Source organism: Onthophagus taurus, chromosome 11 (genome assembly GCF_036711975.1).
Source record: "Onthophagus taurus isolate NC chromosome 11, IU_Otau_3.0, whole genome shotgun sequence".
Classification (NCBI taxonomy): Eukaryota; Metazoa; Arthropoda; class Insecta; order Coleoptera; family Scarabaeidae; genus Onthophagus; species Onthophagus taurus.
The window spans coordinates 17,754,059-17,769,373 of NC_091976.1; the positions used below are offsets into that span (position 1 = coordinate 17,754,059).

At 35.7% G+C, this 15,315-nt stretch overlaps 2 protein-coding genes across 5 annotated transcripts in view; one reads left to right on the forward strand and one right to left on the reverse strand.

Moving 5' to 3' along the window:
• The window catches only part of LOC111424168 (AF4/FMR2 family member lilliputian), a 219,508-nt gene that overhangs the window by 121,156 nt on the left and 83,037 nt on the right, over positions 1-15,315 (reverse strand). The window contains exon 2 of one of the 4 annotated variants that reach the window (XM_023057610.2): positions 11,595-11,676. The exons of the other annotated variants lie outside the window; for them this stretch is intronic. Coding sequence (XP_022913378.2) covers positions 11,595-11,620 — 26 coding nt within the window. The 5' untranslated portion in view covers positions 11,621-11,676. The remainder of the gene's footprint in view (positions 1-11,594; positions 11,677-15,315) is intronic. 4 annotated transcript variants of the gene reach the window in all.
• LOC139431868 (uncharacterized) lies at positions 1,408-6,527 on the forward strand. The gene is made up of 3 exons (XM_071200088.1): positions 1,408-1,666; positions 2,226-2,379; positions 5,832-6,527. Exons 1-3 carry the CDS (start codon positions 1,477-1,479, stop codon positions 6,298-6,300), a joined length of 813 nt encoding a protein of 270 aa, XP_071056189.1. The 5' UTR covers positions 1,408-1,476; the 3' UTR covers positions 6,301-6,527.

Genomic DNA, 15,315 nt, shown 5'->3' on the forward strand with positions numbered 1-15,315 from the left:
ATCGACAAAGATTGAGTTATTTTAGATTGTTCTATATTTTTTAATTCCTATTGTGTAATATAAAACCGCTGACACAAGAATTACTGACTGAAACTTCGAAAAACTTTAATTTTCAAAGAGTAAAGTGCCCTTTAGAGAGTTGTTCTAGTGAAAATAATAGCTGTTCCAGATTGCGTTAGCTATAATAAGCATATATTTGTAATATAGAATTGATAATAAAAAAACTATCGTCACAGCAATCAACTAGACTTCGTAATGCTGTATCCCATGATTTTGATTTTTTAGAACAATAACTAGAACAACCCAGAACAACAAAGAAAATTTGATTTTTCCAAAAATGGGGCCTAGCCAAAAAAACCTGTTTTTTCGGTTTTCTGCTTTGGAACAATGTAGAACAACTCTAAAACAATCTAGAACAACAATAAAAAATTTAAAAATCAAAAAATGGGGGCTAACTTCCCGCACTCCAACTTTATGTGTTTTCAGAAACTGAGTATAATTATTTTCTACTCACGTCAGTGGTTAAGGGTTAAAATTATTTTGTTCGTTATATCCGAACGTTCGTTATATCGATATCGAAGTTTTACTGTATTTTTCAATTTATTTTAGACTTTGATTAAAATGAATTAATGAAGTAATTAATATCCGGTATAATAAATACCCGTTTATGATGTTATGATTGGTTTAATCTAGTAGGTAAATGAACAAAATTTACAAGAAGGGAAAGCGCGATGCGTCACATCGATTAAAATGTGCATAAATGTTTTGAATTCGCCGGCCGCTCGCTAACTGTAAACGATATCCATACGCAAATGTATGTATATATGATGTACGCAGCGGGGACACCTGTTGTATGGGGTTTAACCTCGTGGTTCGTTTTACGTACATACGTGACATCAATCATTTTATTAATGTACACGTGAAATGTTCGTATTTGCATTACAAAAAAAGTTATCAAAACAAAATTTCAAAAAAATGACATGAAATAAAATGTTTCGTTTAACGTCTTCCGATGTGTAATTAGGAAAAACCGCGATTCTAAGAGATTTTTTTTAAAAGACTTTGGTCTTTCTCGTCGTTATGTTCTGTTCGTCGTCGTCGTCGTCGTCGTCGCCGTTTTGCCGTCCGTTCTACCACTTTACCCCTCTCTAGTCCATCGAAACGAAACTCACCGCGCTCGTCGAACCTTACGTCTCTTCGCCCCGCGTTCCATCGTTTGGCGAAGAAAAGCTTTTGGTTGCGGAGCGAGAGGAGAGACGCACGTTAAACGCGCGCGGGTTCGGCGTTCGGCGGCGGCGGGCGGCCGGCGCGCTGTTGCCACAGCCGCCGACGCCCCCCCGGGCACCCCCGCGAACGTCACGACGACGCGGACACGCGCGTGTCCGCAACGGCAACGTCGTCGGTCGGTCGGCAACGGCTACGACGACGGCGGCGGCTGCTCGCGGCGGCGTTCGGTTCGGTTCAGTTGCCGCCGGAATGGCCTTGGAGGAAGACACCTTCGACACGATCAGGCTCATCCAGGAGGTCGAATCCAGGCCGATTTTATGGGACCACGGTGTACCAGAGTATGGAAACAGATTAAGAAAAATTAGGGAATGGGAAGATGTCTACAAGATCTTTTACGCTGGTTGGGAGGCGATGAAGAGTTCCGAAAGAGATGCAGCAGGTATAAACAAGTCTTAATTAAAATCATTTTATAATTATTTTATACACTTTATAAAGAATTTTTCTTTAAAGGAACCTACAAGGAAGAAAAACATCTTGACAAAAGATGAACTTCACCACACACAATCTTGTTCACTTAACACTTATTAATTCCATCTTAATCTTATTTTTATAATTTTCTTTATGACCGTTATAGAAATCGATTCTTCGTGGCCGTTTTGTTCGTTCGTTTCGGTGGGTTCCTTCGGTATTGAACGCGTCGACGCGCGTGTTTGTAACCGGATCCTACGGCGCAAAATCGGTTTTAGGCGACGGCGGTGGCGGTGGTGAAGTCGGTTTCGGACGCAACTCCGCGATTATCTTATCTTCGTCTCTCTTCGCAAAACATCTTTTGTATCGTCTCCTTTGCAAAACCTCACGCGCTGTTTATTATCGTTTTTCTTTGCTTGCGCAGAATATTTGGTAACGTTCAGGTTTTTCCACGCCTTAAGTTTGTTCAAAATTCCACGTTACATCATCATCAATAATTGTTTTAATACAATGGTTTTTCTTTGTTGCAGGAAGAAACATTCAAAAAAGATGGAAAAACCTCAGGGATAATTTTATGAAAGACTTGAAACTTCAAAAAGTTAAATCGACGATGATGAAGAAAAAGAAAAAATACATCTACTTTGATAAATTGCAATTCTTGAAAAAAGCTGTTTTACAAAAAAGGTAACTTTTACATCAAACGTTGATAATGACTACTTGCTTAAAATGTATCTTCGAAATCTTCATTTTATTATTTTGAAGTAACTATGATAACCACTAATAACCACTATTACTACTGTTCAGAAAGTTATTTCCCGAAAGTTAGGAGAGTTATTAATATCATCAAGAACGATGTTGTGAGTGCAATTCGTCTCTGTCACTGCCTTTTCGCCACAGTACTCATTCAACTTTGGTTTACATTTCGAGAAAAGTGTCAATATTTCTCGATTTTCGGTTGAGCTAAATTTTTATATTTTGATATTGTGGGGAGTCCAATTTGGTTCCTAGAGCTGTGAAGACTATAACATTTTACCAATTTTGATTCCGTGTATTTTTGCTAAAATTGTCAAATAATGCCATAACATGATTAAATGTTTTTCTTTTCTGGAGGATGGCAAATCTTGGGCGTGCTTCCTTTAAACTTTACTCTTGTTGTTTTACTTCATTAATCCTTCCAACATATAGATATACAACAAAAGAGTACAACTCTTTCTTCACCTAAACAAACTGTTTCATTAAGAGGAGTACAAGGGGTATTAACAACTCTTAAACAGACTTACTTCGCTTGCCCAGAAAACAATTATGGCACAATTCGTGGTCATTGTCCATGAAAAGAAGCTGTTATATTCAGATGATATGTTTTTGTGGTTGCCAAGTTTTTAATAAACTCACTCCGTTGTTGACAAATACTTTACTTTGTTATAGTCCTCTCTCTTCTGCAGACTTACTTCGTTCGTTTGCCAAACAAATAAATATGCTACCACAAAGTAAAATTCCTCCTTCAAGTAAAGAACTGTTTTATTATTTAACGCACTATTTTCAATTTTTTATACTGGTGTAGCTTCGTGCTCTTCCAAGTACTTTATTTTGGCACCTCCCTCTTCTGCGGCTTCACTTCGTTCGTTCGGAAAAGAAATAAAGGTACTATGTTCGAGTGCAACTTCTTTTTCATACAAAAAACACTTTACTTATGTACTTTAGCTACTTGTTGTTTTGCGGATTCACTTCGTTTGCCTGATTATCTCACTTATACTTTACTGTTTCTTATTGCTCTTCTGCGGACTCACTTCGTTCGTCCGATAGTATCCTGAAGACTGTACTTTGATTTGCTCTTCTGCGCATTCACTTCGTTCGTATGATTATCTCTAGTGTGCTTTACTTAGGCTTATCACTCTATCGCTCTTTTGGATTATTTTCCATATGCTGTATTTTGGCTTATCATTCTTCTGCAGACTCACTTCGCTATTCCGATTATTTCATGGATACTTAACTATGGATCCTTGTTTTTGTCTGGACTCACTTCCTTTGTCCAATTTTTTCCTAAGTACTTTACTTTGATTCATTGCTCTTCTGCGGACTCACTTCGTGCGTCCGATAGTACCCCCAATACTGTACTTTGGTGCAATCGCTCTTCTGCGGACTTACTTCGTTAGTTTAATTATCTCTCATGTACTTTACTTTGGCTTATCGCTCTTCTGCTGTTTCACTTCGTTCATGCGATTAGTTACTAAGTGCTTTACTTTATCTTATCGACTCATTAGGTTCGTGCGATAATATCCCGATATATGCTTTACCTTGGTTCGTTTTTCTGCGGACTCACTTCGTTCGTGCTATTATTTCCCAAGTACTTTACTTTGTCTTATCGATCTTCTGCGGACTCACTTCGTGCGTCCGATAATATCCCGAACCAAATGCAAACCCAACCCAACCCAAATACTTTACGTTGGTTTATCGCTCTTCTGCGGCCTCACTTTGTTAGCTTGATTATCTCCCATGTACTTTCTTTGGCTTATCGCTCTTCTGCTGTTTCACTTCGTTCGTTTGATTATTTCCCATGTGCTTTACTGCTTTACTTTGGCAGAAGAGCGATATTCTGTGGACTCACTTCATTCGTCCGATAAATATCCCTTATACCATACTTTGGTTCATGGTATTTCTGCGGACTCACTCCGTTCATGCTATTATTTCCCAAGTACATTACTTTGGCTTATCGCTCTTCTGCGGACTTACTTCGTTCGTCCGATTATTTCCTAAATACTTTACATTGTGGTATTACTCTTCTGCGGACTTACTTCGTTCGTCCGATAATATCCCAAATACTTTACTTTGACTCATAGTTTTTTTTGCGGACTCATTGCTTTCGGTCGACAATATCCCATGTGCTTCACGTTGGTTCATCGCTCTTCTGCGGCCTCACATCGTTCGTTTGATTATTTCCCATGTGCTTTGCTTTGGCTTATCGCTCTTCTACGGACTCACTTCGTTCGTTCGATAATATCCCTTATGCTTTAGTTTCGTTCATCGTTTTTCTGCGAACACACGTCGTTCGTGGTATTATTTCCCAAGTACTTTATTTTGTCTTATCGATCTTCTGCGGACTCACTTCGTTCGTCCGATAATATCCAAAGTACTGTATTTTGGTTTATCATTCTTCTGCGAACTCACATCGTTCGTTTGATCAACTCTTATGTGCTTTACTTTGGCTTATCGCTCTTCTGCGGACTCACTTCGTTCGTCCGATTATTTCCTAAATACTTTGCATTGTGGTATTGCTCTTCTGCAGACTTACTTCGTTCGTCCGATAATATCCCAAATACTTTACTTTGACTCATAGTTTTTTTTGCGGACTCATTGCTTTCGGTCGACAATATCCCATGTGCTTCACTTTGGTTCATCGCTCTTCTGCGGAATCAGTTCGTTTGATTATTTCCCATGTGCTTTGCTTTGGCTTATCGCTCTTCTGCGGACTAACTTCGTTCATCAGATAATATCCCTTATGCTTTACTTTCGTTCATCGTTTTTCTGCGAACACACTTCGTTCGTGGTATTATTTCCCAAGTACTTTACTTTGTCTTATCAATCTTCTGCGGACTCACTTCGTTCGTCCGATAATATCCAAAACACTGTATTTTGGTTTATAATTCTTCTGCGAACTCACATCGTTCGTTTGATCAACTCTTATGTGCTTTACTTTGGCTTATCGCTCTTCTGCGGACTCACTTCGTTCGTCCGATTCTTTCCTAAATACTTTACTTTGTGGTATTGCTCTTCTGCGGACTCACTTCGTTCGTCCGATTATTTCCTAAATACTTTACATTCTGGTATTGCCCTTCTGCGGACTCACTTCGTTCGTCCGATAATATCCCAAATACTTTACGTTGACTCATAGTTTTTTTGCGAACTCATTGCGTTCGGTCGACAATATCCCATGTGATTTACTTTGGTTCATCGCTCTTCTGCGGCCTCACTTCGTTCGCTCAACAGTATACCAAATGCTTTACTTTAGTTCATCGTTCTTTTGCCAAGCAAATAAACATACCAAAGTACAACTCCTATTTCATATAAAAAAACTCTTTTATTCAGCGATATTTCCGTACAACAAAGATCTTATATTTTAAAAAATCATTTCTTTTTAGAACTGATAAATGGTTAACCCCAAAAAAAGAAGAACAAGAAGTATACGACCTTTACGACGATTGTAAACCAGAAGAACATCTTTTATTGAATGGAACTGCATACAGAACGGATCAAGATTTATCTCATTTGGTGGTCGAATCGTTACAACAAGAACAACAGTACGAAGATGAAGATAGAATGTTTCTGTTATCGTTAATATCGGACTTCAAACAAATTCCGCAAAAGCGAAAATTATTCGTTAAAAGTGAAATTTTACAAGTAATAATGCGAGCGCAATACCCTGAGTATCCACTGTGTGGTATAAACGGGTATAATGGAAGTAATGGGTATGGTCAGTGCATGTCGATGGCTATGGCTGTGTATAGTAGATCACCTTCACCCGTTGAACAACAACAAACCATCGAAATTACTTGTACCGAATCCGAGAATCGAGAAGAAATAAAAGATATTGAAAATAATAATACTTGAGATAGTTAAAATTAAGGAAATAACATTAGATTTAGTTTAATGTTAAGTTTTTTTTTGTTAAAGAATTTTTTATAAGTACTTTTTTTTATTGCCATAAGGAGCTTATTGATAGGAATCGAACACAATGTGATTTTGTAATAAGGATAAAACCTATTATAGTTTTTAATAAAAAAAATTATGAGAAAACGACAGAAAACTTTTAAAAACGAAGTGAAGTAAAAATGGTATGTGGGCGTTTTATTTATCCTGACGTTTCAAAAAATACGCAGAATAAAACTCCCCGAGATACAAGGTAAAACGCATAAATCACTTTTATTTCTCGCTGGAAACTGAGAGAGACTGTCCGACATAGATAACGTACAAAGTGTGAATTTATATCGTAACATGAATTGTTATGATATACATAAATTCACGTCCAAACACCAAAAACCCAAATCATCATTTAACTGCCTTTTCTCACCAATTTTCACGTAATTAATGTTTCAAAAATAATTAATTTACTAGTTTTAAAATCGCAATTAAATTGTTCTGAAAATGTCTCCATTTGTAGATGATTTTAAGATTTTGGTATGAGAACTATTTTTTAAATGTAAATATTTGTTTGATGTGTAATAATTGATGTGCCACTTGGTGGAGTTGGCGAGCTTTCTGTTTATGAAAATTGACCTATCGTTAAGTCATTTTTCCAAAATGCTCATATTATTATTTTGCACAATCTTTCCACGATAAAAAACCTGTACGCCGAAATGGAAAGCATTTTTGGCAGCTTAACATTGACTTCATTGATGACCATTTCAGGAAAACCTGGTGATTTAGGCCTGGCTTGAAAAGGTGTAAAAATTGGTGGTTGTGTTACCTATACACTCTAATAACAACACTTCACGTATTCGAATATTCACCGATTTATTATATTCTTACACATAAATGAACAGAAATAATTGAGGGTTTTGCTGCAAATAGGGCGCAACTCCATTTTTAATATAAATCGGAGTTATGTGCTTAATGCATACTAAAAACGTTTTCCGAGGTATAAAAATTATTAATGGTCGTTACTTGATCCAGAAATTGCTGCTGACGATTCCATGATCTAATTTAAAGATCGACGATCTTTGGAAGATCTGTCATAGAAATCGTTCCTTTGATGCAGAATTTGGAGACAGATGTAGATGCAGTTAATCATAAACGCCGACACTTCGCTAATTTCAAGTATGACAAAACATTGACGAAAATTAATGGTTAACAAGTAATTCTGGACTGGATGCAATGAAATGGAGGGATAAGACAGCGGTGAATATTGTTTCAAACTACTGTGATTCAAGAAACGATTATGATATGGGAGACAAATAGTATACTAATTGAAGACTGCCAAAAAAGTAACTTTCAAATTCGTGTCCTGCATAATATGTACAAGCGATAAGCTTTTGTATTCACTACTACTTAGACTACTTAGTATTACTAGCAGCATATTGTTAGTATTGGTCGGCTGGAGTTATCTGATGAATCAGGGACTGACTTAAACTAATTTTTCAGTCATTATACCACAAAGTAATTAATGTCATTCAAATGCTACAAAAACCATTTGTGAGTACCGTAAGGAACGGTGTTGAAGAGATAAAAGAAGTGAATATCAAAGCAATCATTTTGTAGCAATGTTGAAAAGATTGGAAATACTTTATAGTGTGTGATATGGTACCTATGTAGGTGAGGGAGATTGCAAAAATTATTAGGTGGCAACTAATGTTTTTGGCATAATGTTTTAAATCACTTCAAAGAGGATTTAATCTATGTCTTTTTTGTTTGAGTTAATTTATGTTAATTTTCAGATTATTAAAATGGAATGTCAAGTTGAAAAATATAAGCATTTTCGACACATTAAAAGCATTTTTTTTGCTTTTAATCAAGCTTCTAAGGCTGAAAAAAGCTGCTTGTGACATTTGCAAACTTCAAACATGGAAATTTTGACCAACCTCGTTCTTGCCATAAAGTTAAGTTCGATAAAGAGCAATTAAGCCAGGGAAATGGAATGCTCTCATACTGCTATAGAAAAAAAATGCTGCGTTTACAAGAAGCTGCGACAAGGAAGTAAAAATATTACTTCAAGAAAAGTCAAGGGCAAGAAAATTTATCTATGTAGATTTTATAGTATTCGCCGCCCAACATAAAAGGATTGAGACCACTAAAGACATCCTCTCTAATGACCTGAACGCTACAGGGGAATACTTCTGTACGTAGAGACTAACACTTCAGCTAAAAAAGACTGAGGTCAGCGCCTTCTGCCTGAATAATAAAATGGAAGCACTAAGATTTCCCCAAATGCTTAGGACAGAACACTCTCGTTTAAAAATATCTAGAAAACACATCTGTGAAAATCCTAACTCGCTATAAGATCATACAAAAACTCTACAGCTCTACATGGGGTGCCGCAGCAACCACGCTGCCACAGTGATGTTTTACCCTGTCACTAGTTTATTTTGCTGCAGAATACTGTACGCCGGTATGGATAAGCACTATACTAAGCATATACTCAGAAAATCGACACACACTTGAACTTGACTATGAGAACAGTACCAGTATGCCTTACATCCATTAGTTTTTACTGGGTCCATCGCTAAACAATATCGTCTTGCCAAAACTGCGAAGAATGTTCTTCTAAAAGCGTTCAAGAAAATAACTGACAACCACTGATGCCGATTCATGAGGTCTATGATCTTATGTTGATATAAATCGACACCCTTCATTAGATCTTGCTGAGGAACTGGCTAGAAACAACTACCACATTAACTCTGCGTGGGAAAAAGATTGGAACACCAAAGCAGCACCAGGAATAAACCAACAGATTCTCTCTAACCAAGAACCAAAACAATTTTGACATTCCCACCACAAATATATAGCCTCCACAAATGGGGAGTGCTGTCATCGTCTTAATGTGACTGCGGACAAATCAATCTATAAAGCACATTGTGGGGAACTAGCCTATTAGATTTTATCTTAACGCTGAGACTTACTTTTTTTGATGCTAAACCCATAGCTCTTGAATACCTTCACTATCATCAGTAATTAAAAAAACGGACAAACTAGATAAGATAATTAATTACGACTGGGAAACAGAAGGCTGCACAAACAAAGAGAGCAAAATAGGAGTAAGGAAAAAAAGATTTAGCAAATATTGATATATAATTTGATATAATGAGGAGAAACATGGATTGATGAAATGAGACGGTGAAAAAAGAGAGATGATTAAAGGAAAAATGAGGATATGCGGAGAAAATGCAGCTAAACAGAGCGAGCAAACTTGTTACTAAAGGGATAGCAGAGAAGATGGTCGAGCCAATGTAGGAAAGGTGTAAATCACATCGTTCATTAAATTACACTGTATTATGAGTGTAAATAATATAAAAGGAGTAATAAATGAAGTATAGTGGGAAGTAGATGAAGGTAATATAGTAATTGGGAATATTTGAACATGTAAAAATTGGAAGGTGGAGGGGCAGAGAAGGAATGAGGACGGATAATTTACAAAGAAGGTTCAAAGTCAAGACGTTGAATAAGAAAAGTCCAGGATTATTATTCTGTATATCAGGAAAAAAAATAGATGATGTTCAATAGAATGATCACACGGAAGAAACTCTCATTCTAGCTCTCTTTGTCATTTCCTCTAAGGGAGAAGGCCCAGGAACCACTCAAAGAGGACAAAAGATATAACAACATTGAGACGATAATGACATCTTGTTTGAGGATAATTAGTTTAATGGTTAAAGAGTGCAAAAGTGTCTCTCTATAACGATGTTAGAAGGGATAAAATAATAAGACATGGTTAGTGGGAGAAATGTAAATTGCTGCAAATGAAGTAAATCAAGATTGGAACAAAATAAATGTATTCGAGGAAAATTCTCATACTAGTCTACGCTTCTGAAATTGTTGTTATGGCAAAAATGGGAAAATATACTACTATTGAAGCGTAAAACATAGAAGAGGATAACAAATAGGAAAGAGTGAAAGAATCAGCGTAATCATTAAAAATGGAGCCGTTAGAAGGGGAAGAACAGGGAAGATGAACACAAGAATTGATTAGTGTACGACGTTGAAGAATCGATGTAGTAATCGAGAAAGCAATGACCTTTTATTCACGCAACTTTTAGTTATTGTTTGATGAATTCCGCATTTTGCCGTTAAAAAAATTCTAAATAAAATTTGCAAGAATCTTATTTTGGCGTACTTTGAGTTGTTTAATATTTTTTGATTTAACTTGTGTTACTTTATTATTAAAACAGTCTTTATCAATGAAAGAAAATCTCTTCCGTTTCAAATCTTCGATAAAATGTTATTAACTTTGCGGTTATAATTCGCGTCAATTCGCAATTAAAACACCATCAGTGTCGCGACCGTTTTACTCGTTGTTTTCTTCATCATTCTTCGTCGTCGTCGATTACATCGTTCCATTCATTCCATACTGCAGGAAACAATGCTGTTAATGTCCGGTTAATGAATTAAAACCGAGCCGCGTTTACAGTTGTTCCGAGGTTTATCTCTGGAAAGATGTAAGGATCCACGCTACGGGAGGGTTAATTAACGGGACACTACGACCCTTTTTTTATTTCTTTAATCCACAAAACCCAAGACTTTAAACCCATTGTTTTCGCGTTGTAATTAAGATTTCTCTGTTTGAACAACACCATAACAATACGAACGTTAACGTGTCACTCAATCATTTTCAAATTGATTTATCGACCAATTTACTCCGTCGAATTAACTGATATTAACCAGCCCTAGCATTTTCCATTGTAATCTGTTACGGGTCACTATAAATTAATATTAATGCTATCCCGATCAATATTATAATGTATATTACATGATCGTACAAACAATCAAATCGGATTTGTAATTACTATAATAAACGGAGTGATTCGATTGGTGGATAATTAAATAGATTCTATTAAGTGAGTAATTAAATTTTAATAAATTGTTAATAACTGGAAATAGAAATTTTATGAATATTTGATTAAATTTGTATTAATTTAATGAATTGATTTTTATAATTATCGAAATGTTCGTATTCGATTTCGTGAGAAAATGCGTCATTGCAAACGTCTCGACGGCGAGCGTCGCGACGCCACCGACTGTGTCTGCACCTAGCGGCCGTTACCCTTGTTCGTTCGTGTCCAGAGAGTGTACTCTCTGAATCGATAACTAAAACATACATACACATTCACACAGTTAAAATACATACAATCACACAATCATCCCAACTATTTTCTTTCTCCAAAAAATTTTTTAAAAAATCTTAAATAACTTACACATTTATACCTTGCTTTTTGAACATTAAACCGATTCATTTCTAAGAAGATGATAAGATGATGATCAACCCCGATTACGTACCTGAAATGAAAAGAAAAAATTGCGTTATAAAGAATTTTGTTAAATTTTCTTGCGTGATGTAACAATTTCTAAAAAACTAAACTTTGATGTGATGATTCATGATGTTATTTTGAAAAAGGGGTGTGAGGGCCATAATTTTGGACGAGGGGCATAATGCCGCCTCGCAATTTCCGGTTCGATACCGAGTTTTCATTTCCAACTGGCAATTTCAATTTGTTCGTTTCAAACCGTTTGTGCTTTGCCCAGAATATCTGTCGCACTTTCGACAGCTCTCTATGTTGTTTCAGAGTTGATTTTTAACAACAAAAAAATTATTTTATCTTCTACTACTTCATATCACATTCTTTTAGTAGAATCAAAGATGATTTTTTGTTTAACCATTCATAATAAATGAATGTAACTCATCTCGATAAATTTTCGATTCAAAATTAACTTTTTTAATCTGATTTCGATTCTAGGATTAATACAAAGAAATGTACAAGCCACATAGCAAACTGTAGAAAGTAAACGGATCGCATAAAAGAGAAAGCGTATTGTAGCTGCATAAATAATTCCGAAAACAAAGTAGCGACGGCATATAAAGTAGAATCTCATCATTGAATGCGAATGATTTAAACGATTATTTTGTGAATGAGAGAAAATCGATTATTAATCAGGGAGATTATGGAAACAACATTAATTCGATCACGTTTACACAAAACCAAGAATTAATACTGCTTATAAAAGTATTAATCCATTTTTGTGCTTTTATTAAACGTGTACAAGAAGCTGCTTGACATGGAGAAATGTTGTATTGATATTTCCTTTTGTAGTTCTGAGTTTATTGTGTCATTTTCTGCCACACCATCTCATATCTCTAGATCAGATTTTGGATTAGTTCTCGAAGCTTCTCACGCATTCAAAATCTTCTAACACCACTTCCCGATTTTTTGTATGTTATTTTCTGTGACAAATTAGAAAAATTACAGAATACAAAATGACCATGTTACACCAGATCGTAATTATCTCAGGAAGCTGATCGTCGAGAAGTGCAAATTTTTTTGCAATCTATCATTTCATTCAATGCACTTCAATATATCATAAGTTTTTTGCGGTTCAAGCTATACCACTTCGAAATAATTTACACATAAAAATACGTCATGTATGTATCCTTAAATCCAACCCAACCCATCATTTTTTAGAGAAGATTATAAAATTTACGAGTAAACGCACGACCTTGATTCTTATAAGGTGCGATCCATTTCTTTAAAGACCCCTTTCACTTCTACTTCTGCAGTTCTTTAACTATATTCTCTTTATTCGCACGTTTCACATCGTCTCTTACTTTCATCACGCCTTTGATATTTCTTTTGACAAGCTACACTCTACATTCCGTCTCAAAAATGTTGAAGTCGCTTGCGAAGTTGTCGCTTTATAAAAGTTATACAAAGAATGTGCATAAAGTGATCTTTTTAACTTGGTATAATAGAATACCTGGAGATCGTTACATTTTATATTAAAATGATTGAATTAAATGTTTTTCTGTACGAATAGCAAGGTTATATAAAATTTGCGACCAACTTTTTAACCTCGAACTCATAGTCGCTCCTTAAAAGACCGTAATAAGAAAAAGAGAATAAAGCGGAGAAGGAGAGAACTTGAGACTAAGTTTCAGTAATTAAGGATTCATCAAAATTTATGCTCGACTAATAGACATGACAATCAAATATGAAATTAATTGGATAACGCCTCGGCAGCTAGCTTGATCAGAGAATATAATGTACTTTCTGCCTAAGTTTAATCAAGCAATTTAAGGTTAGCCGAGGTCGTGTGCGACTGAGGTGCTACAATTAATATCAAATCAATCTGAATCTGGATAACATTTAAGTTTTAATCTAAGTTTTTTTGTACAATTAGAATCAAACCACCCTGAATCTGGATAACATTTACAGCGGTCATCCACATAAAAGTTTTAATATCACATGAACATCATACAGAAATGGATTACCTCGTCCATTGAAGGAAAATGCAATACCTATTGAAGCTATCGCCAATAAAAGCAAAGTTTTCAAAACTAAATCTATAACATATAAAAAATGACTCTTTTGTCTCTAATAGGGTTACCACATACTTCATTTAAATAAATGCAAAGACGTTTTGCGGTGTAGTCAACAAACGATCTATGATTTTTGATGGAGTATTCGATCCATAACATATTATTACTACCGATTTGGACATTATTTGTCCCAACCTCATGTGATACTGGAATATTTAGGTACACGTAGCTAGAAGCTGGTCTATCACTCTATCATGCCTGTTGTTGACATAGCTACTATGCTAATAACGTAGACATGATTGCAAGGTTCAGAAAAGATAATTAGGAAGATTGTTTGGATTTGGATGGTTCAGCTGAGGGAATAGATAGAAGTAGGCATTGAGCAATTCAAAACAAAATATGTTATAGATAGAGCAAAAGATGCAATACCTTCAATGTGCGGTACAAAAGACAATTTGCGGTCAAAAGAGATCCTTGATTGTAGATAGTTTCTCAAGAAGAACACCTTCTATATAATAAGAAGACGGAAGAGGACACAGCTTGCCTGTAAAACTAACGGCACCGCACGTTTTTATTAAATAATGAACATTTTTTAAACATAGACGGAAACGCATATGATTATGATTCTGATGTACAGTGTGTTAATTAATTATCGTACCCGACGTCATCATTGAAAGTGTGATATTGGTTGCTGTGATATTGCAATACCAATACTGTGATATTGGTTGTATACTTTCGATGATAACGTCGGGTACGATAATTAATTAACACACTGTTCTTACTGAATTTATTGATATATCAATTAAAAAAAGACCCTCTTTATTTTTAAATCTCCTTCTTTATGCCTGTTTCCAATTTGATTCTTTCCATTCCTGTGTGTTGCTTAATTGTATGTACTCGTTGCTCTCTTCTAGATGTTTTCAATAAGTTCAGTATATCTTGAAGCATTTGTACAGTTTTCCACTGTAGTTACTATCGCCCATATTTTAACTAAATCAAAAGCCTTATTACAATCAATAAATGCTAAGTATCTTTCCTATATTCTTATATAGGCATTAATCTTTAGCTGATAACAGTTACACCAAGATCACCAAGATGCCCAAGTCCGACTGAAGACTGACAACATCACGGTTCGAAAAAATAGGTCGGAATAGTTCGATAGTTCGATAACAAATGGATACTGAACTAAACGATTTGAAAAAACAACTTGATTTTGTCTTAATTGCGCCTCGATCCGAGGCCGCTTGCGGCCGAGGTAGTAGATTGTTTCATACCATTTTTGTGTTAATATAGTATTAACTGTACTGCCTCAGCTGCAAGTTACCTTAAACTAATACAATGACATCGTATACTTCAGTGTATTAAGCCGAGGTCGCTTGCGGCCGAGGCAGTAGGTTGTTTCATACCATTTTTGTGTTGATATAGTATTAACTGTACTGCCTCAGCCGCAAGTTACCTTAAATTAATACAATGACATCGTGTACTTCACTGTATTAAGCCGAGGTCGCTTGCGGCCGAGGCAGCAGGTTGTTTGACACCAGTCTTGTGTTGATATGGTATTTACTGTACTGCCTCAGCCGCAAGTGATCTTAAATTAATACAAT